The sequence below is a fragment of the Chlamydotis macqueenii genome, chromosome 16, assembly GCF_036417535.1.
Source record: "Chlamydotis macqueenii isolate bChlMac1 chromosome 16, bChlMac1.mat, whole genome shotgun sequence".
In the NCBI taxonomy this organism is placed as follows: domain Eukaryota; kingdom Metazoa; phylum Chordata; class Aves; order Otidiformes; family Otididae; genus Chlamydotis; species Chlamydotis macqueenii.
The window spans coordinates 5,585,765-5,612,103 of record NC_141571.1 but is presented as its reverse complement, the minus strand read 5'-3'; the positions used below and the strand labels follow the sequence as shown (position 1 = coordinate 5,612,103).

General features: G+C 54.7%; 1 protein-coding gene across 4 annotated transcripts in view; it reads right to left on the bottom strand.

The window, feature by feature from the left end:
- The window catches only part of PLCG1 (phospholipase C gamma 1), a 44,359-nt gene that overhangs the window by 9,768 nt on the left and 8,252 nt on the right, over positions 1 to 26,339 (bottom strand). For all 4 annotated transcript variants that reach the window (XM_086760742.1, XM_086760744.1, XM_086760743.1 and 1 more), the window contains exons 2-15: positions 13,158 to 13,310; positions 12,533 to 12,626; positions 12,163 to 12,210; positions 8,177 to 8,261; positions 6,923 to 7,006; positions 6,557 to 6,579; positions 5,241 to 5,313; positions 4,084 to 4,185; positions 3,197 to 3,315; positions 2,492 to 2,577; positions 2,040 to 2,160; positions 1,445 to 1,613; positions 875 to 997; positions 66 to 167 (exon numbers count right to left, since the gene is read on the bottom strand). In XM_086760742.1, the coding sequence (XP_086616868.1) occupies positions 66 to 167; positions 875 to 997; positions 1,445 to 1,613; positions 2,040 to 2,160; positions 2,492 to 2,577; positions 3,197 to 3,315; positions 4,084 to 4,185; positions 5,241 to 5,313; positions 6,557 to 6,579; positions 6,923 to 7,006; positions 8,177 to 8,261; positions 12,163 to 12,210; positions 12,533 to 12,626; positions 13,158 to 13,310 (1,382 nt within the window). The remainder of the gene's footprint in view (positions 1 to 65; positions 168 to 874; positions 998 to 1,444; positions 1,614 to 2,039; positions 2,161 to 2,491; positions 2,578 to 3,196; positions 3,316 to 4,083; positions 4,186 to 5,240; positions 5,314 to 6,556; positions 6,580 to 6,922; positions 7,007 to 8,176; positions 8,262 to 12,162; positions 12,211 to 12,532; positions 12,627 to 13,157; positions 13,311 to 26,339) is intronic.

The window sequence follows — 26,339 nt, the reverse complement described above, 5'->3', positions numbered from 1 at the left end:
GGCCCTTGGGCAGCCAAATCCTTTCTCTAGGGGAACAACTCACCATCACACAAGGGAGCCCTCACCTCCTTTTGCTCTTCCTCATCCTCATTTCCTTGGTCACGGGTGGTCTCCCCGGAGTAATAGATCTTGCTGCTGGTCAGGACAAAGTAATGTGGGTTCCACTCCTGCAAGGAAACAAACTCTGGGCAAAGAGACCCCCGCACCAAGGAGGCCCACCATGGGATCATCTCTTCCTGAGCAGCACAAGCAGTGAGGGGTGACTGGGTTTGCAATGGACAGCCACTGACAACACTGATTTTGGTGGAGTCGTGGGAGCTTCCAAGACATCCCCCAGATCTGAAGCACAGATTTATCAGTAGCAAAAAACTGGCATGTGACAGGTCTTACAGACAGACCGACTGCGTATCATGCTGCAAACACCCCAGGAGATGATCGAATGGAAAGCAAGTCAATGGAAAAAGAAAATATTCTGCATGGATCCAGCACAGGGGCTATCAGAGATGAGGATATCAGAGATGGGTCTGTGGCTTTACCACTGCACGTTCCTATTTTCCAAAACCTGGTTTGTGTGCCTGTGACTTTGCCTGACAGATCCTCAGCAAAGCAGCTGAAGAACTGGACTGCGTGTACGTAAAGGCACACAGCAAAAGGGATGCTCGGTGCTTTGCAAAGTGGAACGCTCCTTTAGGTGCGTTGTGTGTAGGCCCTTGGTAGGAGGCAGGCAGGTCTAGAAACACAGGCCATCGCTAGGACTTGATCATTTGCACCACAGCCCTTCGTTCCAGCACCGCACAGTGCCTTATGGAGTTACCCTGTCACCCACGGAGCCCAGAGCGCGGGGCCAGGGTGACAGTGGCTGAGAGACACGTACGTGATTGATGGGGTCTTCCAGGTAGAGGATCCCGTTCTTGATGGAGTTGCTGATGTCATTCTCCGAATACATTACGGACGTGGGTAACTCCTCATACGCGCTGCCCTCGGCCAGCTTCTTGTGCTGTGGGACAAGAGAACGGGTCAGGCACCATCAGGGGAACAGCCACCGAAAAAGCAGCATGGATTTCCAAGTGAACAACCCTAAAACTCTAGGCCTGCTGCAGTGGGTTCCTCCAGACTAAAAGGACCAAGGTAAGGCCCATGTCACAGAGATCATCAAATGGCACTGAAGTCCCACCCTTTCTTCCCAGAGGTGACTCCTGCAGCAGAAATACCAACATCCCCCAAGCTCTCAAGAAAGGCAGCACCCAGCTGCTGAGCTCATTTCCCAGCAGCTCTTCTGAAGCAAGAGAGCTCTTTGTCTCCAACTGCTTTTAGTATCAAATTCCCGCTTCCAACCCCGCACCGCCCACCAACCCCTTCCAGAAGTAAGGGGGTGGTCCCACACCCTCACCCCATCTGCCCCCATTCTCTCCACTTAGGAGCCTTGCTGGGGAAGGGAGTTCACCTTGATGAGAATCTTCCTCTTGAGCTGGTTTGGAGAGGGAAGGCCATCAGCAGAAATATCTACTGGTTTGGTCAAGAGCATGTCTCCAAAAACCTTCTTGAAATTCTGAGCCATGTTCCTCTGCTGAGCAATGCTGCAGTGGTCCTCAATGGACAGAATAACGGGGAAACTGGGAGAAGGAAAAGAGCTGTCAGTACCAGCACGGTGTCTGGGTGGAACCAACACCTTCTGAGCTCCGTTTCAAAACCTGGCCTCTGTGCCCTCAAAGAACAGTTTGCATCAACAGTGATCTGTGCTGCCTTGAGCATTCAACATACCCACCCTGCATCAAGGTGTCCCCACCGCTGCTGGGGGGGGACTGGCAAACTACTGGCGTTTACCCAAAGCCTTCCCTCCCACAACTATTTTCTGGGAGAAATTGCCCTTTGGCTAGGAGGCACACAGACACGCTTTCTTCCACCGAATCCCAAGCCCGCGGTCTTGTGCCAGATCTCCGGATAAAAGGTGGGCTTCACTTTGCTACAGCCTTGGCTCTCCCCTCTCTTTGCTTTCCCGGCGGCTCTGCCAGCTGAATCCAGGTCCCTGCTGTACTCACTCAGAGGTGACAAAGGCATGCTCCTTGATAGTGACCAAGACATCAGAGAACTTGATCTTGGTGGTTAAGGTGTGCCCGTGGTAGATGACCGGCATGCCATCGGGACCGTCCCAGCAATCCACTGAAAGAGACCCATGGAGGTAAATTAGCCCAGAGGCTGGAATATAGGCAGGACACGGACATGAGATGGACTGAACTCAGCACTGCTGGGAACCGCGTTGAATGGTAATAAAGGAGAAAAGAGAAAGTCCAGATCTTTCTGGGAGACCAAAAGCTCAGGCACGTACCACCCAGTCCCATAAAGCAAATGACCTCAGCCCTTTCAGCACACCACGGTGACAACGCTGCCACCAGCATGTCAACCTTCAGCCCTGCCCTCCACACAAAGCCTTCCCCGACCACCGCAAGCTATCATGACGATGGAGAAAGAAGTGCCAGCTCTGGGTACTCACATTCGATACAGCGGCATCCCATGCGTAAGCAGCGGGCGTATGCCTCCAGCGAGGACTCGCTCGAGAACTGATCCCCCGTCAGGTACCTTGCACGTGAGAGAACACATCAGCAAAGCACCGCGCTCGCTGCGGGCAGGGATGTCTGCCGGCACATCGCGGACCTGCTCTGCGATGTAAGGGAAGGCGAGAGCGACCTGCCCCCAGCCCTGCCGTCCTCCCCAGGTCGGGGGTTCAGCTCTGCCCCTACTGCAAGGGGCTGCAAGCACTGCTGAGGTCCAGCCCCACTTCGGTCCTTTTAATCTGGGCTAAGGTGCTGCCACTGAATCCCAGGAATGGGGAGCACAGAGCCTGTCTCCAAAGAATGCGGCTCCTGCGAGATTCTTCTAGCAGCAGAGAAGGAAAATGGCCAGATTCAGCCTGCCAGGTTATCACATCTGTCGTTAGAGGCTGCGGAAGATGACATTGCTAATGGTAGGAAATCTGTTCAGATGTGTGCTGCTGACAACAGCAGAGCAAAACACTGATGGTTAAATGATGGAGGGAGGACTGGAGTACCAAGAGGACAGCCTCTGAGGTACTGACCCCAGTTTGGAAAAGTCTACCTGTCATCACTGGGATCAGGCAAAACCAAGAGAATCCCACCCCGGCACGGGAAAACAGGACACTGGGCGCAGAGGGTGGAGAGAGCCATCCCCTCGTCCTTACGTGTTGTGGGAGGAGGAGATCCAGTAATGGGAGAGGGGGTTGTTCATGTTCTCCAGACACACCATGTCCAGCTGTGAGTTCCAGATGCTGTTCTCTTTGGAAAACAGGAAGGTGAGAAACTGCTCAGGAAGAAACAGAAGCGTGTTAATGATGCGGAGCAGCTGGGTGCCGTGGTTTAGCTTCACACGCCTCTCACCCTCCGTGCCAGCAGCTACGGAGCAGGTAGCTGTGTTCCCCACTCAGCACAGCCTGCCCAGAGGCAACCCAGACAGCACACGGCCACTGGACCCAGCCCGCTCGAGTCACCGCAGCGTCAGGCATTGCCACCTATCTGCTGCGCTGTGCCAGACGTCTGGGTACAAACCCTTTGCCCCCGCTGGAGGCAAATAAATCACTCCGGATTTTATTTTGCAGCTCAGGCTGCGGGCAATAGCTCCCTACGGCCATGTGTATTAAGGGACCTTTGTGTGGGAGTCAGTCCAGAGTGGCAGTGACACGGTCATCTCCAGTTGTTTTCATTCTTTTGTTTTCAGCTCTTCTTGCTTTGAAAAGATCCTCACATGCCCCAAAGGGGCATTAAGCCAAACGCAGCCCCTTTCCTCCTCCAAATGAACTGCCTGATGAGCACTCCCAGCTGCACACATTCAGCACAAGAAGAGAGCCCAGAAGTCACTCCCGCCGCCAACCAGCTCCTGCGCAGCGTGGTGACCCCACCACCTTCATCTCATACAGCAACGCAGCTTACGGGAGCTGCCATCCTTTAGGCACCCCCACCCCGCAGCGAGGACACGGAGAGCGGAGCTGTCACACCGCAGGACACACTGCACTGGGGACGTCACAACCCGCTCCACCTCAGTCTACGCACGCTAGCGTCCAAGGTGTCTTACTTCATCCAGGGAGAAATAGGGCTCGTCGATCTCCCTCAGAGGGTCTCTCAGGAAGTTGAACATGAATTCCTGTACCTGAAGGGTATCTGCAGCCCAGAGCTCCTGCAAACCCCAAGACAGACACAAAAAAGAAACCATTTCAGAAAATATGAGTCAAAACCACGTGCAGCTCACCCAACCAGGAGCTTTAACCGTTAAGGCGGCTGTTTTTAATGCAAGACCATTTCTGCCAGGAATTAACTGTCAGCACAATGCTGAGTAGCACGCAACTGCAGAAATCTGCCCTGGTTCTGAGTGGCCATTGAGAAAATGAATCTCAATGCCAGGCATTTTTCCCTCCGATAGCTCCTCTGCGCACATCTGCCATCCCTCCTCCTTCGGCAGCAGAAGCCAATTCAGCTTCCTTTTGCTTCTCCCCCTCCCTGGGCGCCTCTCATTAGGCCAGCAAAAGGGCCCTGTCTCTTTCCCGGTTAACTCTCCGCTCGCTCAGATCACGGGCAGGGAGGCGGCGGTGGGAGACGGGGAGGACGGCGCAAAGCAGGAGGCCCCGTGCTCTCACGCGAGGCATGGCCGTGCTTTCATGAGCCACCCCATCCTCCTGGAGAAGGAGACCAGCAACAAGACAGGAGCCTGGCAAGAATTGAAACAAAGGGTCTGCGCAGCCTGCAAACGTGCTGCTTGCACCCACGTGTGTCTGAGCGTGCATGCTGTGCTTGCTGAAAGATGCTTTCAAATGGAAAGGTCAGCAAGTGAATCGATCAGCTGCTCCTCAGGAGCTGCTGAGACCTCCCGAGCAGACAGGATGGACCACAACACTTTGGCTGCTGCAAACCTTCAGTACCAGTCGAGGTCAAAGGGACTGGGCAAATCTCCACTGGCCAGTTCCTCCCACCAGAGACCTCCACCTCTCTCAGATCTTCTGCTCTTGGTCACTTTTCTGACCAGATTGTCTGGCTGAGGCCACACTGACCTTCACCAGCACTTCCCCTGCATCACCTTCTGCTCCAGGAAGGATGCTCTCAGGTTCTGGCCATGCCAGGCAGAGCACCCCAGGACCAAATCATCCCAGCACCACGGCAAGGCTATCCATGGGAGTACTAGATCCCTACTGATACCAGAGCCTACCCCCTTGTCCCTCCCCTGGGAGGGGAGCTCACCCTCTGGTACTCCAGCAAGAACTTCTGCAACTCCAGCAGTGACACCCTGAAGTGCTCAGACCTTTCTCCACCCCTGAAAAGCAGAGAGAGAGAAGCTTTGGCGACTCATGCAGCACATCACGACCAACCATTACCAGCATCATGTGAGATGCCATCCACAACCACCGTGGTGCATGCAAGCAAGACGTGCCCCGAGCAAGTAGCGCTGCAAGAGCAGAGCGGGATGAGCAGAGAGCATTGAGGAGGGCACAACAAACACACCGCAGCTGAGACGATCACATCCAACTGCTCCAGGAGCAGTCCAGGAGTCACACTGCCAAGGGTACGACTGGAACAGGTTGCCCAGAAAGGTGGTGGAGGCCCCATCCCTGGAAACGTTCAAGGCCAGGCTGGATGAGGCTCTGAGCAACCTGATCTAGTCAGGGATGTCCCTGCTCCTTGCAGGGGGGTTGGACTAGATGACCTTTGAAGGTCCCTTCCAACCCTAACCATTCTATGATTCTATGATTCTATGACTACGTGAAACCCGTGAAGGGCAGCAAAAATCATCAGAGGGACTGATTTGTAAAAAAAAAAAAAAAAATATGGAGGGTCTGGCTTGTACTAGAGTGAAAAGAACTAAATAGGTGCAGGGAGGTCAAGCGGTGACTCTAGACAGGACACAGCTACAGGTATCCAGAGGATATGGACTCCAGGAGGCACAGGGCAAGGAATGAAGGAAGGAATCGTTTGTAGCCGATTATCTCAAAAGACTTGTCCATGAACGTACCAAGCCACAACTGACAGCCAAGGGCCATGCTGGGGACTAACACCAAAAACCACAGAAACAGCCGGGGCAGTGCTGGCTGCCCAGGGCAGAGGGATGAACCCAACGGTCTGCTGAGATCCCTGACAACTCTCTTTTCTACAGTTATAATAAAAGAGAGGAAACTGTGGGGATTACCCGGGACAAGTGAACAAGCCTTTCACTCTTTCCCTTCCACGTCTAAATTCAAGCTCTTTCTATCACGGCGAGATGCGCACAGGGCAGGGAAGGGCGCAGTTGGCAATCTGACTATTTCACACAAACCAACTGACCGGTTTGGAGGTGGCTGACCTGAGCTGGATCCCAGTGGGATGTCTGGGAGCAAGCGAGTCCTTACTGACCCAAGCTGAAGCGTCTACAGCAAAGATGCAGAGTGCAAGAATGTAAGCAGTGCGGTGGCAAGCGAGAGGTGTGCAGCATTCCTCCTCCCCGCCACGCTGCTGCTGGCACCGGAGCACGTTACGGAGCAAAAGAAAACAGCCCCTTCCCCAGCAAACAGAGAATTATCCACCTTTCTAGGAACGGGACGTCCATCTGCAAAAGAAGAACCACAAGCGTTAGGTTTGCACTCAATCTCACCAACGTATGTGAAAGCACAAATTGATCAAGAAGGTAACTGGGGCTGCACACCAGCGCTGCGCAGCTCAGCTTCCCGTACAGCTGTCGCTCACCCGCCGCCTCCCTCGTCCCCAGCAGCCCCGTGCGAGCCAGCCTAAAGCAATAACTCATTTTCTCCCTCTCTTCCCTGGCCCACAGGTAGGAGACGAGAGCTGTTAGCTGAGGGCAGCAGGGTTAAAAAAGGCAATCAAAAGGGAATGCCCAGTAACAAATAGAGTCTCTCGCCCACCTTCCTGGCCCTGGAGAATTCAGCTCTTACCATTTTCTGGGCGCTGAACATCAGGCTGCGGTAGAGCTGTGCAAACTGCCCGTACGTGATATCCCCGTTCCTCTGCTCCACATCCTGCAGTAAAAAAAAAAAAATAAAAAAAAAAAGTAAAAAACCCAGAGATTTTACAGGGGCCACAGGCAACTCTGCATGGCTCCAGAAGTGTCTCCTCCCACCAGGATTCCTGGGGCAAAAGGAGGAGGAAAAGACCAAAACCTGGCCAGACTTTGCCTCCTCCCTTTGCCCACCTCTGCTGGGGCCAGTGGGACCCTGCAGTGTCCAGGACACAGGCACACCCTAAACCGAGGCATGCGATTCCCCAAGCTCACCCACTTAAAGACATCACAGCGCTGATAAGAGCATTGCTGCTTACTTGAACAGTTATAAAATTTTAATTTTTTGTTTGCAGAGAGGATCTATCTGAAGCATCTGGAAACTGCCAGACCTGAAGCGTGTGCTCTCCAGCCTTGCAGCTGAGGTGGAAATGGCTGGTCACCATGATATGACCCTCCTGACCAAGGCCACCACCACTGATTTTGCAGACACGCATTCTCTGCTTGTCAGAAACGCACGAAACTACTCCTCTGCAGGTGGGGCCGTACAACGGACCCCCAGCCCGGCTGCCAGTCCCCAGCAGGAGCTGAGCCTCAGATACACTCCTGGTGTTTGAGGATCCTTCAGAGGAGGCTGGTGGGACCTTTCTTAGGAAAACTGAAGCTTTTGTGAAGTTTTAATGAGTATACCAGTCAAACCCTACGACCCTTCAAAGCTGTACCCTTGCCACGAGACCAAATGGCGACAGAAGAGATGCGGGTGATGCACCATCCCCTTTGCTCCTGAGCCTGCAGTGATGTCGGCAGAGCCGGCTGCCTGTCACTCGGTGGCAGTGGGATGCAAGACCCGGGATGCAGGACCAGCTGGCCTCGCTGCCTGTCCTCCTGCACTCTGCCCCACCAGAGCAAAGCCCTCGACTGGAGCCAGGAGCAATGTGGGGAGCGGGGGAGGCAGGGTGGGGTGAAGAGAGGGCGCTGGCCACAAACGGGCCAGGGTGCGGCACCCAGTGGGAGCTGGCACCTCTTCAGTCGCTGCCGTGGGTGGGGGCCCTCCCGGGAAAGGCTGGGAGCCTCTGCAATATGCAAACGCGCTGTGGGAGTTTAACCACCACCAGGTTTTGCTCCAAGGCAGGCAACAGGCTGCCCAGGGTCCCCAGCGCGAACGTGGAGAGCGGAGGGGTCGCACACTCACCGTGAGCCTCTCCCGCAGGAACCTCATGTTGGGGACGCGGTAGTTGACCTGAGACAGCATGTTCTTCAGATCCTTGGCGGAGATCCTGGCTCAGCAGAGGAAAGAGAGGGAAGATGTTCAGGAGCTCTGGGATGGAGGGGTCTCACCCTGGGACTGCGACACCACACGCACAGAGCGGCCGTGCCCAAAGGGGCATCGGCTGTGATGTACAGGGACGGATGCGCGTCCCCAGAAGGACGCCAGGGTTGGGAGCAAAGGCAGAACAAAAGAACGTTTTCCATCACAACGAACTCTGCATGTATGCTACACGCGAGGAGCAGAGAGAGGTGCTTGCATCCCGATAGGAACTGCAAACACCGCTCCTGCAAGCTCCCAACACTGCAGGACAAGTCCCAGCACCGTCAGCCCACTCGAGCTGATGCCGCAACGGGCACACAGCATCTGCTGCTTTACAGGAACAACTAGGGAGAAGCATTTTTCAAGTATCTGTGCCCCAACATGGATGCTGGGTGACCAAACCCCTTCCAAAACCTATTCCCTGGCCCGCGGAGGGAGCTGAAGGAGGGCAGGCTTTCCAAGTGGTTTTGATCCAGCTAATTTTACCCTAAAGAGAGAAAAAAAAAAATTTTCAGTGTCTAGCCGCAGGCACGGCGCTGCCACGTCATACCCAGCTGCATCCCCCAGCCATTGCCACACACGCCGCTGGCACGGGGCAGCCAGCGTGGCTGTCCTTTCCCTCCGAGGTCCTTCCCACCAAAGGTGCCAGTTCCCAAACTGGGGAGGGCTCTGGTGCCAGCCCCAAGTGGGATCCCGCACCCGGGCAGAGACAGGCAGCAAGGAGCCCTGTGCCTGTCCCGGCATTGTTCCCCCACGGGGCAACGGCCCTGCAGCGAGGGAAAACGCGGATGTCTCCCGTCTGCAGGATTTAAGAAGCCAAGAGGTCTGCGTGCAATCATTTTCTGGCAGCTTAAAAGCAAGTCCTTGGAGTCCACCCCGGCGATCGCAGATGCCCCTTTTTCCCCCCGCCAAGCAAGTGGGAGCCCAGGACCCTGCAGGATGCTCCCCCGTCCCACAAAGCAGGTCTGACCCTGGGAAGACTCAGGGCTTTGAGGTACAAATATAAACATGCAGGGAAAACGTCCTGTGCAGGGGTCACGCTGTCATCTGCGGCGATGGGGAGGAGGAGTGCGAAGCGTGTCCCTTTTACGCTCTCCCCTGGAAAGGGGGTGATCTCAAACGACACAGAAAGGCGGAGGGATGGAGGGAGCCCCGAGGAGAGGGACCAAGCGGCTGGTGTCAGGCGCTGCAGAGATGAGGACACAAAGAGCCCTTGTTTCTGGGCTCAGAGCCCCAGGGGATCAGCACGCATGGCCAGGGCAGGACCTGGCCCAGCTCCCGTGCCATGCCTAAGGCTGAGGACGACCATGGCGTCCTGCCACGCGCTGGCGGGACAGGAGAAAAAAAATAATCTGGCAAATGGCACCACCCAGAAAAAGTTACCTCTGCAGCTCAGGTTTTGGGGAGGGGAGCCTTGCCCTTGCACTTCTCCAACACACTCAGCATCCATGGCCATGTGCAGGATGCTGTGCAACCCCCAGGGTAGGGGGTCCCAGCTACAGGGTCCTGCGCGACACAGAAACGGGGTGATGTGGGGGGAGCAAGCCAGGAGCACAACGGTGGCTCATGAGAGATGCCTTCACACGCCAAGGATCACAGCGTGCTGCAGCTCTCATGGGACCCCTGACGGGACACCCAGAGCCCCAAGGGCCACACGGCAGCAATTCCCCCTCGGTGACAAGCTGAGATTGCAGAAAAGCTCTTGGGAAAGGAGCAGGAGGGGCTGCAGCTGCAGGAGCAGCAGCGGGCATGGGGCTGGAGACGCACTGGAGCCAGCGCCCAGCTCCCGTGATGCTGGGCTGTTTCACAGGACCGTGACACTGCTGGTTGATGTGACGGCACCAGGAGAGGCAAGGGCAAACTCTAAAAGCCGTGAGCAGTATTTCCCTCTCTGCTGCGGTAGGAGGACAGGGTATGGAAGGATTTTATTTACTGTGTTATTAATAATGTTAAAGTGCTGGAGACCTTGGGTAAACAGCTTGATAGTATTTTGAGACTAGAAAGTAAAAAACAAATAAATAAACTAATTTCTTCTACGGAAGTTTTTTAAGGTTTCATGAGAAACAGGCCAAAGGACAGATCCAGCCCTCTCACAGGGGATGAAAACATTCCCCACCCCAGCCTCCAGTGCTGCAACTGCTCTCCGCCACCGGCAGCTCTCCTGCCAGAGGTGAAACAGTCTCCTCCGCAGCAGTTAGGAAAAAAAACCCCAGCATCCTGTTATCCTCCTCTTTCCACCTAACCTCCCTTGGAAAAACAAATACCCAAGGGCCCAGCAGCCAGTGAAAACAGCCAACATCTGCCGGCGTGCTGGAAGGTATGCGCAGGCACCCAGCCGGGAGACGGGGAAAGGAAAGGGCTCCAGCGCGAGAGGCTGGGGCGCAGGGCGAGCGCGGGGTACATGAATGCCAGGAAAGATTTCTGCAGCTGCCAAAAACCTGCCCGTTCTGGAAAGGACCAAGGATGGTTTGCAAAAGAAATTATTTAAAAAAAAAAAAAACCAACACAACTCACCGCTCCCTTTTCAAACCCATTTCCAGGCTGAGAAGCAAAAGCAAAGAGCTCAGCAACACCAAAGTTAATGCTGAAACACCTCACAGGGGCAAAGACTTCATCCAAGAGATCTATGTGCCCCATAACTGCCGCCTGGACTTCGCACAAAACACAGGGATGCTTGTAAAATGGGGGGATCCAAAACCTTTCCACATTCCCCTTCTATCGCTGCTTTGCTCCTCTGCTGCCTGGGCTGGAGCAGCTCTTCTAATTAAGCATTTGCACTGAAGCCTCCCTGCTTGGTTGACAGGTAAGGAATAGATTGTATTTTGCTGCCTTAATTCTAAATGCTAGTAGAAATATGATATTAAGAAAAACAACAAGAGAGATGCAACAGGCTGGCTTTCAGCTCTGCTGACCATGCCTTGGGCAGATGAACGCAATCTCTTTGTCCTGTCGGGATGCCACTTCACCAGTTTTACTGTACAAAATGAGAAAAAGGACCAATTTTTTCCATTTCTCCTGCATTCATCCTCCGAACGCCCACACAGCCACCTCTGGACCTGCCTCAGTGCCCTCCATTGCTGAATTAGGACTTGTTACGCCCAGTCACCACCAAAACCCAGTACACCATGTATAAAACCCAAGCCTGGATTTGAAAGGTGTATGGTATACGCAGAGCAGCTGCAACAGATTAAAGGCATCTCTCCTTCCCTTTCTGCCTCTGCAAGGGTTTATCCCTCCTCCGCAAAATCCCCGAGCACCCAACAGTTCTCTCATCACACTGCAGCATAAATCACTGCAACGGCAAAAACGTCCAGTGCAGCGGGATCTCCCCAATGCAGCATGCTGCTGCTCCACTCCGAGATGCAGACAGGTTGGATTTAACCCCCGGCTGCCTCCTCTCAGAGGAGGAGAATAAACCAAACGGGGTGAAAAGTAACAAACAACCCAGTTCAGCCCTAATGGGGTGGCCACAGCCGCTTGTCGACTCTTTGGTGTCTGCTTTCTCGGGCAATGCCAGCTGGGGGTGAAGGTGTTTCATGGCTACAGGCTCCCAAGGTATTATCATTGGGTCTAAAGAGCTGGGAAACAGGTCAGGGAAACAAGGCAATTTTTTAATTCAATGAAAACCAGCCAGGGAAGTACTGGGACTTGAATTAAGGTTCACTGGAAATGAAAATTAAAAACCTAAAGAACCCAACAAAAAATCCCAAGGAAAGGCTGGGGTTTCAAGTCAAAGATAACCTTTCCAGTTCAAACCCTCCTATGAATGTGCAACGTCTGTGCAAGTGAATCATAGAATGGTTAGAGTTGGAAGGGACCTTCAAAGGTCATCTAGTCCAACCCCCCTGCAAGGTTTTCTCTCTTCTTACCTGTCCTCCCGGTTGCGATCCAGCGAGTAGAACTGCTTCCGGAGCCACCTAAATGGAAAGGCAAAAACAGGCAAACGCTTAACCCCAGCTCCTCAACAATCCTGTCTCTGGAAGACGCTCAGTGCCATGCCGTCCACTCCCACAGCCCACCCTATTCTCATGCAGGCAACCTGCCTGCCTTTAAAAGTGTCTGCCCAAAAGTGAGTCCCCAGGTAAGACAGGGTGAAGCCTCTTGGGTACAGAGGCAGGAGTGCCGGGTCAGTGCGGTCCAGAGAGGGGAGGAGATGCTGTCACTGTGCTCAACCTTTTTCTGTCAAAAAAGGATAGAAAAGGGAAAAAAAAAAAAAGAAAACAAGGAGAAGTTCCTCACCTTTCAATCTGCAGGGGGGTGGCAGCCCTCAGAGTGTCTGCCACCAACCAGTTCAGCCCCTTGATCCACATGTTGACCTCGTCCTCGGAAGTGGCTGTGGAAAGTGCACAGGAGAAACGAGAGGGATTCCCTTCAGCTCCCGAGAGCTGGGGGGTTATCTTTGTCCCCAGGCAGTAACGCTTTGGCTATGCTGGGTGACAGGCCAGCTCCTCCGTAAGCTCCCTGTCAGCAGCTGCAGCCTTCCTGAGGGCAGAAGTGCTCTCTCTGTCCCCATCTCCTGCAGCGCTAGCCAGAAGGCAGATTTGCCCCAGAAGTTAAGCAGGCAGCATGACTGCCTCCATCAATGCTCGTCTATGTGGTTTAAACGAGACACAAGCTGTGTACTGTTAGCAGAAAAAGATAACATCCATCGGCTGAACCGCAGCAGTGATTATGCACTTGTCCTCCATCTGAACAGGAGACTCAACAGCGTAAACCTCCCCTCCTTCAATGGCAAAACATAAGGACAGGTGCTCCAAGTCCCGCTTAAGTCAGCAGACAAGGCGTTGAGGACAGCTGAGACCAACACCTCGGAGGTACCAGGGCTTCCTGAGCTACCAGTTGCCACTGGCAGCGTTTTCTTTACCTTGCAAGCTGAGGGTCTTCAGCCGGAATTCTGTGCCGTAGAGGACAACGAAGCAGTGAGACTGGTCCAGTCGGAAACATGGATCCTCCTGGTACCGGTCAAAATCACGTGAGTTTTTTCCTGGACGAATCTCTTTGATTTCACGAATATCCACTAAGAGAAAGAGAAAACAAAAGGGGAGTTCAGCCAACAGCTTGAAATCCCCATGAAGATGGAGGAGAAGGAAGGGCGCGGATAAAGCGGTTGTAGTCATCGGAAGAGCTGGATTAGCACCCGTTACGTGGTGGCAGATCCATGCCTACAGCGCTGGGGTACCAGGCTCTGAACAGCAAACTGCGTTTCGCTGGCTGTGCTGGAAAGCAAGGATGAGCCTGCTGTAAGGATGAGAGCTGCCAGACGTCCCAGGACAGCGGGCAGGTGCCTTGTAGAGGGACTCACTGCATTCTGGCAACAAGTGACCACCACAGCCACCTCCCAGTCCTCTCTCACCACCGCTGATGGCACGGGCTCTGGCACAGCACTCCAGCCCGGTCCTCAGCACAGCCACAGGTGCCTGGGTCCTCCCAGAGAAGTTGCCTGCACTCCCCACCTTTGACAGCCCTTCACGAGCCCCAGTTTGCTCCCCAGCCTTTCAAAGCAGCACAGAGACCCTTCCGCTTGTCTCGCGCATCTCTCTTGCCGCACACACGCGGTTGTGCACGCACACGAGCCTGCAAGCACAGCCCCTCGTACCGGTGCCCTTGGAAGCCTCCCCAGCCACCACCCCCCTGTTTACCTCCGTGTCCCCCAGGAACGGCTGGATGTCTCACCGTGGCAATCTCTAGGCACGATGAGCAGAGGGCAGCGCTACTGCAAGCTCCCTCGCCATTTAGGTTCACATTTCACGCTTTCCTCTTCCTCCACCCAACATACATCTAAAAACTGCACTTTTTTTTTTGTCTTTCAAGACAGCAGCTTTTTTTTTTTTTTTTTTTTTTTCTTTAAAGAACGCTCTTCTACAGAGGTGAACCCTCTGAGGGTGCAGCCTCCTGCCCAGCTGGATGAAATCCTGTTTGCAGCTACTGCGTCCTACAAACACCATGGATTCAAGATCCGCTCCTCTCCAAATTCAAGTTAGATACCAAAACATGAGTTGACGTCTGTTTTAAACAACCTGATGGTTCCCCTGCCTCCCCGCTTTCACCCTAAATTATGTCTACATTTTCTGGCTTCTCCCCCTTGCCCCGTTAGCATCCTCCCAGCTCCTCTGAGCACGACCAGGATGCCCCGGGCAGTCCCTGCCTTCACACAAGAGCCAACTTCACCACAGCCTTCCCAAGCCAAAGAGGGATGAAGCATTTATCACCTCTGGGTAGTGCTCAGAAGGCCACAAAGGAAAGCACAATGCGAGGAACAACCAAGCCCAGCCTCTGCAGAAGCAGTTGTGGTGGATCTGCCACAACTCTGGAGCAGACCCCTCTCGTGCTTCCAAGCTGAATCCCCCTCTTCATCTCATTGTCAAACACCTTCCAGAGAGAGAAAATATTAGAAAAAGCATGAAAACAACCAAATCTCCAGAGATCATTTGAATTACAGACACCATCAGGGAGGTCTGGCATCAACCACCTAAACATACGCAAGGTGCTGGTCAGAACCAGAGCTGAGGGAGGTGGGGTAACAGCTCAGGGCTCCCACCTCTCTCAGTTTTGTACTGTATATGTAAAACGAGTCCCACGGACTTAATTTTTTAAAAACTGGCTTCTTTTTGAACCTGTGGCAGCGGCAGAGGGGGTTATTGTCGAGCAGCAAGCCTAGATGTCAGAGGAAAGCTCTGAAAGTTGCATCTCTTTCCAGATGGGAGATGGCAGGGTCCCACGTCATTAAGCTGGTAATTCAGGTGGACAGCGCGTTACCCCGGCCAGGGCTGGAGCTGGCGATCCCAGGGAGCTGTGCTTATGTTTACTATCCTCATGCACATCCCTAACATCAACACGCTTCCCCACGGAATGGCTGAAGAGGGCAAGATGAACTGCAGGCAACCAAGCCATGGTCAAATGAAAACCCCAGACGGTGCCCTTCCAACCCAAACTATTCTATGATTCTACAATTTTAATACCAACCAGCTACCTCGGAGCTGTGCTCCTCTGCAAAGGTCAGCCGTGACCACGCCGGAGCGTTAAACGCCAACCGAGGAGAAGGAGCTGAAGAGACGTTGGTAAAGAAGCATCTTGCAGCTTCCCTTCCCAAAGAAAATTCTGGGAAACGACTCTCATTGCCATAAAACAAAGAGAAAACAACAACAGCAACAAGAAAAAAAAACCCCAAACCCAAGAATCCTTGCTTCCTGGAAAAATAGTTTCTTAAACGCTCAGGGGAATCAAACAACAACATTTCTGAGTCACGTTTCCAAAGCAGATGATGCTTCTGAGCAATGTGGGACGGAGATTACTGCAAACCTGGCGTGTAATTCATCCCAATTAAACTCCACTTACTGCACTCGCTGCGCATCGACTCGCCTTTCATTTCCATTTACTGCCGTTTAAACCTAGACAGAAATGTGACCTGCTCATTACCCGCAGCAGCCGCCGACGGCACTGAACTGCCTCGTGACGGACGACGCTCGCTCCAGACGAACACCGCGGCGAAGGCTTGACTTTGGGAGACTCGTAAACCCTGCCCAAGGAACGGGGATCCTCTCCCGGCAGGATACAGCGCGCAGCACCGTGGGCGGGCATCTGGAGACGATGGCAGCCAGTGCACTACCTGACACAGGACGTATCCGGCCGGACCACAGCAATACCCCTCGAAAGCTCAGCAGCTCGGGAGAAGAGCACAGAAAGGCTCAGCTCCTTGGGGCTGCAAAGGGAGGACAGACAAGCTCTTAAAAATAAGCGAGGGCATGACATTTTAAGGCATCACCTAGCCTTCGGAAACGAGCTGGCTGGAAGTTCAAACGTCAGCGTGCCCTGCCGTAACCTGCCCACGTGCTCACATCCTCAGTGACACAGCACGTTATTTTAGCCCTTAAAAAAAAAACATGTCACAGTTACGGGCTCTGCATCCAGGACATGCACAGCAGGGCTGAAGACAAATCCTGTCTTTGAACGATGCAGGGCTTGACCAGTGAGAAAGAACTGGCAGCTGGGTTTTTATGGTAGCTAACCAGGCAATAACTGCTGAAGGAAGGTGCCAAAATATTAACGGCCTTCCTTTGCATCACACCTCAAGTGCCTCGTCTCCGCTTTGGGATGCCGCAGCATGCTAACTATGCCCCATGCTCATCTCTCGCTGCACGGAGTGCCGGCGGGTTAGTAAGTAAGTAGTAAGATGGAGCTATTGTTACCAACCGCACATCTAAAATCCACGGAATGGAGAAAGCCCCGGAGCCAGCGAGGCGCTGATCAAAGCCAGAAGCACGCAGGGAATTCCTAGGGCGAAGGGCAGCCTCTGCGAGGACCGCGCGCCTGGAGGGAGCGGGGTAAAAACCTCCAGCCCACGCGTGCTTGCAGCTGCTTGCTCATCTCTCTCATCCTCCCCAACATGCCTGCGTGTGGGTTTAGGGTTTGGCTTTGCAGCCCTCCTCTTGCCGCAGAGCAGCCTCTCGAAGCCCGCTGTCGCTACCGACTCAAACGCCTTCCCGGCCCCCTCGCAGCATGGAAGGAAATGACTCTTAGCAGGAAGCACAGCAAGCACAAATGCCACCATCCCCACCAAGCAAGCGCCGGAGCGCACGGCGGAGCAGTGCAAAACCTGCCCCGGGTAGGTTTTGCAGCCTGGGCTGAGCACTGCTCAACCTCAGCTCTGCTAACAGCAGCCGGGCTGCAGGCAAGGGAGCCAGAGCCCCATCTCCCCTTGTCCTCCCCCAGCTCGCACCGACTCCTCTCTCCCACACCCGGATGCCGCTCTCCCCGTCCTCCAGCCTGTCCCAGCCACCGCCGCGGCCAGGCGCGTTATTCCAGACAATAAACCACACTCCAACCCGTAACTATTTCCACTGCCGAGTCAAGCCCAGCCGTCCCCGCACACCCCAGCCGCTCTCCTGCCGGTAAACAGGAAACCCAGCGCCCGCAGCAGCCTCCCTGCGCCCCCAGGCTTGGCCCACCTTTGTCTCCTCACCCCCTCCAGCCTGCTCCTGCCCCGGCTGCTGCACCCACACCCTTGGATCTGCTTGCCACCGCCTGCGTTTACTCGGGCAGAGCCCAGTGGCTTTGCAATCCTGCGTGGAGGGTTGCGGGGTCCTCCCTGGGAAAGACCTAGCAGGGATGCGGCCAAGGACTACGGGATGGGGCTCCAGCACCACGGGTCACACGCAAGCCTGGGGAGACGAACAAGTGGCAGGTAATCCAGGACAAACCCCTCAAAGACCAGTACTGGCCTTCATCCCATGCGGACTCTGGCAGGAGGAGGAAGAACTTGGTGCGACAGCAGAAGCAGAGGGAAGCTCCCTGCTGGAATACGAACCTCACTGTGGCCTGGCAGCGCTGAGGTCTCAGAGCAGGGACAGACGAGCAGCAGATGAGATGGGAAACCCGCTGGCTGTCCTCCAGCCCTCCCAGGTGGGCGTGCAGGCAGCGGCCAGGAGAGGCTCCGGGAAGGAGGCAACAGAGCCCAGCCAGCCCGGAGATGCTCTAAGCTCCTCACATGGTTCCACGTTGAGCCATGCCGTGGCCGTGCAAACAGGTTGTGCCCTTCACAGTGTCCCAAAACTTCCCCCCCAGCCTACCACCCGCAGAAAGGTTTGGCCCTCCGCTTGCCTCCAGCTCTTAAAATAAAAAATAAAAAATAAAAAAATAAAAAAAAAAAGGACGTGGTCACATTTCTGGGCAAAGAGCCTTTCTTTCAGCAGGAGCGGGTTGCATCAGAAAGAAAAAGCTGACCCTAGATCCAACCCTCGCATCATTGAAGAAGGAAAAAAAAAAAACCCCAAATTACCCTCTAGTTACATGAAAACCAGATCCACTCGAAGTCATTTAAAACTAAAACTTCATCCAAGCCTCGTTTAACCGCTGATGGACAGGGTGTTGTAACGTGTAAGGATAAGGACACCCTGGAACAGGCTCCAAGGGTTGCAAAATCTCCACCTCCTGAGGATTTTTGGAAAGATGTAAAACTGATTAAATATTTTTTAAAAGCTGACAAAAAGAGGGTTTAGCCCAGATTCTCTTCCAGGATGGATTTTTTGGGGACAGCCTCCAAGAAAACACCCACTCCTCCCTGACAAGCACCGCTCGGTGTAGCGTGTCTCCCTGGGGACAAACGGTGCAGTGATGGCCACTCGGTCACTGCCAGCCCAGCTTCACCTCAGCTGGCCGACACCAACTGATCCTGCCCCGCGGCAGCAGAAAAGCCTCCAGGTACTCGCTCTGGCAAAGAAAAAGAGGGTTTTCATTTAAAAAAAAAGTTTTCCTGCCATTTTGTGGATCCCAGTGTTGGTCGTCCCTAGGCTTCCCATCACTGGAAGAGATGCTGGGTGGTCAGGCCCCGAGAGAAAGGCTGCCGAGGGAGAAAGAGGAAAAAAAGACATGACTCATAGGTAAAAATAAGATAAATCTATTATGCAACAGCATGGAGAATAAAGTAGCACCACATCCTTCTTCACATTTCAGTGGAAGCCCCCTGAAACGGGTATTCAGGCCAGCAGTAGATGTTAGGAGCCTGGGAGGGCTGCAGCCAACCTTCTCCTGCCAGGGTTCACCAGCTGGTTCACCCCGGGCTGCTCTGCGCTGACTGCAACCCAACACGCGCTCAGCAGGGAAAAAAAAAAAAAAAAAAAAAAAAAAAAACCCAGAAAAAAACACCACCAACCAAAAATCCCCCCTGCTTTCAGGGCAACAGCCGAGCGTGCGCTAAGTGCTTTGCTGGATGGGGGCCAGAGCCCTCAGCACCTCGCCGTCTGGAGCCCCGTCGCCTGCCCTGCGCTATTTATCAAGCCCCTTCCGCCTGCAGAGCGCCGGGCGAGCCCGGCTTTCGTCCTCGCACGGACCCCTCCCCACGTCTGCTGGGGATGCTGGAGGAATCGGGCGGGCGGTAACTATCCGAGCTTGAATTTGGCTGGACCGCAAAAATTCAGGCAGGTCTTACGAAATGCACATTGCGCCCATAATGAACGCAAAAAGCAGGGTCCTGCATTTTACATCCCCTCCGCAAGAAGAACAGCACTGACCCTAACCGATTAGAAAACACGTTTCAGAGGGAAGAGCCACGTGTCTCTCATTACGGGTTTTCAGAGGGACAGCTCAACATCTCAACCCCACAAGCTGCCCTTAACAGAGGAGACACAGAGACGCAGCGATGGGATTACTGCATCCTCCTCCCGGCCGCTCTCGCTGCCGCGCCTGCCGTCAGCACGGCTCTGCATCAGCTATCGGGTTTCCGAAGGACGATCCCATGCCATTAACAGACGGCTTATCCAGACAGGGCAACAAGAAACCAGCTGAGGCCTCTCATTTGACCTTACTGCTTTTTCAGAGGACAGGACGCACGGCTGAGGCATCCATGGAGGCCAACATAAACACCAAACCAGCAGCGCCCTGTGTCCCAGCAAACCCCTCGTCCTCTATCAACCTAACAAGGCCATGCTGCCTTTTCAGGGAGGCACCAAAACCCCTGTAAAAGGCTCTCTCACCCCCACTACCATCCCAGGGAGGCACACAGCCACCCATTAGGTCCCACTGCTCTTGTTGCTGCAACATGCAGGGACTTCTGCCTCAGGACAAGATGCAGAAGCTTCCCCTGCAGACTCAGCTTGGTTGGTCTCAGGTTGCTCCAGCAAGTTGCTTCATCTCACCTGCTGCCTGCATCAGCAAAGAGCAGTTTTTGCTCTGGGCCACTGCATTTTGCTGTGAGGCAGCTGTCGCGTTAGCTCTACCGCAGAAGCAGCAACATCCATGCAGAGAGCACCTCGGGAGAGAAGATGCTGGGGAAAAAAAAAAATAGCTCAACGGGCTGGGGATGGGATGACACGGAGCTCCCAACAAGCCAGGATGACTCCATCCATCGGCGGGGAGCAGGGGGATTTGGCAGAGAGCTCAAACGCCACCCTGGGAGCTGGCACCTCTGCCCAGGCAGCGGCAGCGTGCGCCGGGCAGCCCACGCGGGGCACGCAGGGACGCGCCGGCTGCTCTGCGGGCACCGACGTTTCCTGCCCGTGCCTCCGGCTGCCGCTGCCTCCGCTGCGCCCCTGGGCCACGTGTCCTGCGGCTTCGGAGCTCCAGTTCCTCCCTCCCCTGTACCCCCCTCAAAATCCTTATCAACTGCAGAGGAAACTAGAGGAGATGAGCAGGGCGATTAGGAGACGCTACGCAGCTGTGTTGCTCTGGGTCGGAGGAGAGGATGCGAGGAGCCGCCCTTCGCTCCTCCATTTCACGCACCCATGTCACGGGCTGGAGCAGGGAGGCAAAGGTCCTGCCCAGGCATCACCCTGCTCTCACAGGGCGCTGAGGACCTCTCCCCAGCCTGACCCGGACCTTGCTGCTCCACTAGCTTTAGCCTCACCCAGGTTGCCTTCAAGAGCTCACGAACACCCTCCTGGTGCTAGCTGCGGGCTGGCAGCTGCCTCTCCTGTGTTGTCAGCACATTTCTCCTGCTTACTCTCAGCTGCAAGAAAAGAAAAGTTAAAAAAAAAAACCCAAAGCTGATCCCCGAAGCGAGCGAAGCAGGATGCTGCTATCTCAGCCTCTGCCCACAGCCCAGCGCAGAGCGGGGACGCGAAAGCTGGCAGTTTCCATGCTTCTGGTCTCAGCCTCCTGGGGACAACTTCACGCTCAGACCCACCTGGCCTGAGCCACCTCCTGCCAGCGCTGTCACCGTGTCCACGACCACCGCTCGGCCCCAGCGTGGCTGAGAAGGTGGCGATGGACCCAGCTCTACCTCTGGTGGGCTGCAGGACCTTGGGCAAAGCATCTTCCCCGTGCTCTGCCTGGAGCCGTGGGGACGGGGAGAGCATGTCATCTGCTACAAACACTGCACCAGTATGTCCATCCCAAAGCCAGACAAGAAACCACAGCAGAAAATAAAGTAACGGAGCAGAGGTGGGACACCAGTCCTGAGACATGGTCACTTGTTGCAGTCACAGCCCAAGCCCAGGAGCCCCCAGGCCCCCAAGCCCTTCCAGGTCCCACAAGCAGCCCTGCCTCCGGATGCTCACAGCCAACACCTCTCCAACCGGGAGAGGGAGGAAGAGAGGCCTGGGAGAAATAGGGTAGGATGCACTGGGGGATGTTCTCCTACCCCATGCCAGCTAACAGCCAGCAGTTAATTAGCAGGGTTATTACAGGGAACACCTCCACACCCCCTCAGAGGGACCCGCTCTTGTGGCACATCTTTCCCCTCAGGGGTGTTTGCAGGGCACGCAGAGGACTTGGTGGATGCAAAAAGCAGACATTGGCCCAGTCCCACAGCCAGGCTCTCCTCCTCGAGCAGATGAATTTCTCGCAGGGGATGCTACGCTCCCACTGACTCCCAGTCTCCCCCAAGCTTTTTCCCACATCAGTGCAAAGGGAGCATCCCGTGCAAGCTGGTCCCTGGGGCCCCCTTTGCCAGGAGCACTTCAGTCCAGCCCGACACACGCATACAAGGTAGGTGGGAAGAAACGTCTTAGCAGACACATCTCATCTCTTCCATGACTACTGGAGAGAGCACATCTGGCCCGTACCTCACCTCTGGGCTGGCCAGTAGGGAACACTGTGGGAAGAGCAAAAACTTGAGATCTCCCCCCAGATACCCCCCCACCATCCAACACTTTGCCGTTGGGGGTCTGTTTTAGAGGTTCTCACCGGTCTAGAGCAGGGTGCAGGCACCCAACTTTAGGACAGCCACTCTGAGGAGGGGTGAACCCCGAGCAGCACGAGCAGTCTGCAAAGTATGAAAGTGGAGTCACGGTTCATGGCGCAGAATTCACCCAGCTCAGTGCTGGTGCTGGGAAGCGCAAACTTCCCCCTTGCTGGACACCAGGAACCCTCTCCCTCCCTTTTGTCTGCACGAAGTCATGGGGTTTGGTACCAGGATTCCTGGATCGCACTGTGCATCAAGGGCTGCTAGCCTTATCCGCTCCCACGCGCAAGGCTGGCACTCATGGGAGCACTGCACTTGTGGCACCTTCATCACACAGGACAGGGGAGCACGTTTCCACCCCGAATCCAAGCAGAGCTACTCCAGGTAGGGTAAGCCCCAGTTTTCGCCTACACAGACACTGCTCTGAAGAAGTCTGTGTCCCTTCCCCAGATGAAAGAAGGCCGGTGGCAGCCTGCAGAGCCACCCTTCAGTCATCAGCCTGCTCCGTTTGAGAGGCACAAGCTTCCACTGACTCAAATGGAAAGGGGAAGCTCGGCACCAGTGCTTCTGGACGGACGGTCTGTCTAGGGACGGCTCCAAGGTGACCTTTTTCTGCACGGCATTGAGGGCTCCATCCCCCTCAGCCTGGGTGAGAAATGCAATGATCTTACGGGAGCACAATAAATGGAGGGAGGATGGGGGAAACTGAAGGTCCGCGAGCACAGCTCCTCCAGCCTGTCTCTCCCGCTGTCCCTCCCTCCCGGGTCAGGGGATCTGAGAGGTACCGCAGAGGGCAAGGACGGATCAACAGGGGCACCCAGCACAGAACGGGGTGAGATGCTCAAGAACGCTGCTCCCTGCGCAGGTGTCTCACATCAAAAGGCCCAACAGGGAGAACTTCTGTGCAGCATCCCCCTGCTTGAGCTGACAGGGTCGCGGATATCCCCAGACTCCCAGCCAGCTGGAGGGCTCCTACCCACTGCCAGTGCTGCCTGGGAGGGGAAGGAGATGGCACCAAGCAGAATGGTAAGAAACAAGCAGGAAAGAAGGGCAGACATGGTAACCCAGCGGTTCCTGAGTGCACAAGGCAGTCAAAGGCACAGCTCATTGCACGACAGCCAGGAGCTTGGCAGGACCAGCGAGGAAGCCCTGGTAGAGGTGGATCTGGGGACCTGGGTTTCCAACAGCAGCAAGCTCTCCTTGGAGCTCTTTGGGGATTTTTGCACCCAATATAGGTGCCTTCTTGACTCTTCAATGCCCAGGGAGTCACGCCCCACCACAAAGCAAATGGAGACAAAAGTGACAGCACACTGTCCCCAGGACAAAGGCGAGGAGTGAAAACCAAAGGACAGAAAAGATCTGTCACACTGACAGCAAACGCCGGTGATGCTCAGATGCCATGACTCAGTCTTCACCCATCCCACCAGATGATGCAACCAAGTTTCCGTGACAGCGATTTAACAGCAAAGATGACAGCTGGCCAGGACATTCAGTGGGCAGGAGGGAAATGGCTCGTTCCTGCCCCTACCAGGGCTTCAGCTCTTCAGCGTCAGGGTAAAGTTAGGAGGAGGAGAATAGGACAAAGATCCCATCTGCTGCTGAGCCATTTGAGGTCACCACAGCAGCCCGAGCTCTTCCCCCACCACGCTCAACTCAAAAGCTGTTTTGAGACAGGAAGGATTGAGTATTCATTAAAGCACAGATGTGATTTCCAGATGCGTGCCCTCTCCTAGATCTCCCCACACGCCATTATCCATGAGAGAGGCCCCAGAGGGCTGTATCGTCTCCACTGATGATGCAGCGAGTAGCTGAGGCATCTCCTCCTCCTCAGATTGTCCATGGAAGTCCCTCCCACCCATCGTGCCATGAACCAGAGAAAGAGGCAGACAGAGTTAACAGAGCAGCTGCAGGTCAAATCAAAACTCCTCTATCCTAAGATGGTTGAAAACAGAAACAATGACTCTCTTCTTCCTTTTTCACCAGTTTGTCTCTATGTGCCCTAACCACGATGGGGCCACTGATGGTGCTGGCTTCACCTTCCATCACCAAGGCAAGAGTCAATGGCATTTTTTTACAGCACCATCCAACTGAAGATCTCCAGGCATTGAGCAAAACCTACCCAAGCCACACACCTCCCTAGCAGGACACATTACGTTCAGTTTACGTCGGAGAAGCAGGAGCTCTTGGTGATGGTCTTCACACCAGGTTCCTCTACCACTTGGGTTTGGTTTTTTTTTTTTAATGACCTCACCTGGGGTTCATTCGGACCCCACAACTGGAAACCTCCTCCTGCTTGCACACAGACCTGCTCCACTGTTCATACCAAACCTGATGTGCCGATGCTTCAAAGTTTCACACTCTCATCCCAAGGCCTTTCCGTAGCATGCCCCAGAGCCTGAGCTGCTGGGGATTATGGGGACCATGCTCCAACCAGCAGCAAGACCTTGTGGACAGGTTGACACAAGACATCCAATGCCATAAGAGACACCAAAGAGGGGAAGAAAGAAAAAAAAAAAAAAAGATAAAACAATTCCTGCTGCTTTGCTGGGACATAGAGCCAAGCTGTGTTCCAGCAGAGCCAACTCCCCAGTGCCCAGGAAGCCTGTGGAGCCCAGCATCGCTCAGGGTCTGCTCTGGGACCCAGGACAGCTTTTTGGTCCTCTGAAGTTGAGGAGGGCTGTGAGACGGCAAGGACTAGCGGGACGAGGACTGCAGGCTTGAAAGAGGATGGGGTATCCAAAGTACCCCGGGATCCTGGCCAGAGGAACCTGAGGTGGACGAGCGATGCCTGTGGGACAGGCGCTGGCAGAGGTACCCGAGCATGGCAGCTTGGAGAGACGAGGCAGCAGAGTCTCTGCTTCTGCTCCAACACAGCCCGGGAGCACGAGAGCTTTGCCCTTCGCTCACACTGAAAAGGATCACATCAGACAGCACCTGAACGCTCGGCAAACAATCCCAGCCAGCCCCAACCCCACCTCTCTGCCAGCTGGAAAGCAGATTTATGGGGCGCAGATCGACAGGGCAGGGTGCCAGGGGGGGTTAAAGTCCTCTTGGACATCCCGTGCTCCCAGCACAACCAAGCCCCTACCCCAGCCACCCCTGTTATCTGACCCGGTGGCTTAGGGCTGGGACCAAACGTGCGGAGACACCCTCCAGAGAGGGCGAGGAGGAGGGATGAAGGATGCACCGGCGCACGCAGGAGGGATGTCTTTTAATCACATCACCCAGCACTTCTGGGAGCAAGTAAACAGGAAAAAGACTCTCGTGCAGCTGCTCTACCCAGCATCCTCACGGGGTACAGCCGTGACAGCCTTCCTTGATGTCCCCTCTCAGTGACAACGATTTCCAGCCCTAGCACGGATAGAGGCTCACATGGAGCAGGCTGGGGCCGTGCACAGCACAAGCCCAGGAGCAAGGCACACCACAGCGTGAGTCATGGGAGCTCCAGCAGAGATGGAGAGCAGGACACCACCGCACTGGAGCAGCTCATGGTGTCAGGAGGCAGCAGAGCAGCCATGGCATCGCTGTGTGTAGCCCTCCAGCACCCATCCCTCCAGGTACCACAACCCTGGTAGCACAGTGGGATGGACCACAGCAGGGTTCCTGTGCATCCAGCTCCTGGGTGACAGGTTTTACAGCTAGAGGGAAAAGGCAACCCAAGGCAACCTCAACCCCTGAGGACAATTCACCCCACAGGTCTCTCCCCCAAGGGCCATGGGTGGGAAGGCAACAGCGACCACATCTGTGGGAAGACAGCAGTCCCGCACGCACCCGCGTATGGGTAAAGGCTGGGGCTGAGCCGGCACAGCTCTGGGTGTGCTGACTTCGTGTGTCAAGGCAGAAAAAATTAAAAAAAAAAGTCACATTCCAAGAAAAAGAAAAAAAATGCATTTGTAACAACTTAGGGAGAACAAACAACCCATAAGGCACAGTCCTGCCCTTCTGCCGTTTCATTCTCAAGGCCAGTGGACAAAGTCAGCTCAGCAAAGCATCCCGTTCATGGAAGCTCATGTGCTGGACCACAACCTTCGCTGGGATAATCTTTAAAATAACAGTATGCGTTTGCCTGCCTGTGGGTGGCCAGACGCACAACGGGGTAACGTATTAATGGCACAAGAAGAATTGACCGAAACCTCAGAACCACAAGTTTTTTCAAACAGAAGGTAGGAGCTGCAGAGAAAAGCATGGGAGAGGTCTGTTCCCAACTCTGGAAGGCTTTCCACAGCTCTCCAGCCAGCTCAGCTCAGGACCCCCAGCTCCAAATGGGGCTGAGCAGCCACCAGACCACACAGGCAGCAGAGATGGAGCTGAAAAGCAAACTGAAAATCACAGAGACTTTTTGGAGCACGTCAGCTTCATAAAGCTCTGCTGATTTCTACAGCTTTCAAGCTGCCAGCTTCTACTAGAGACTCCAGCTGTGGGGGTGTTGCT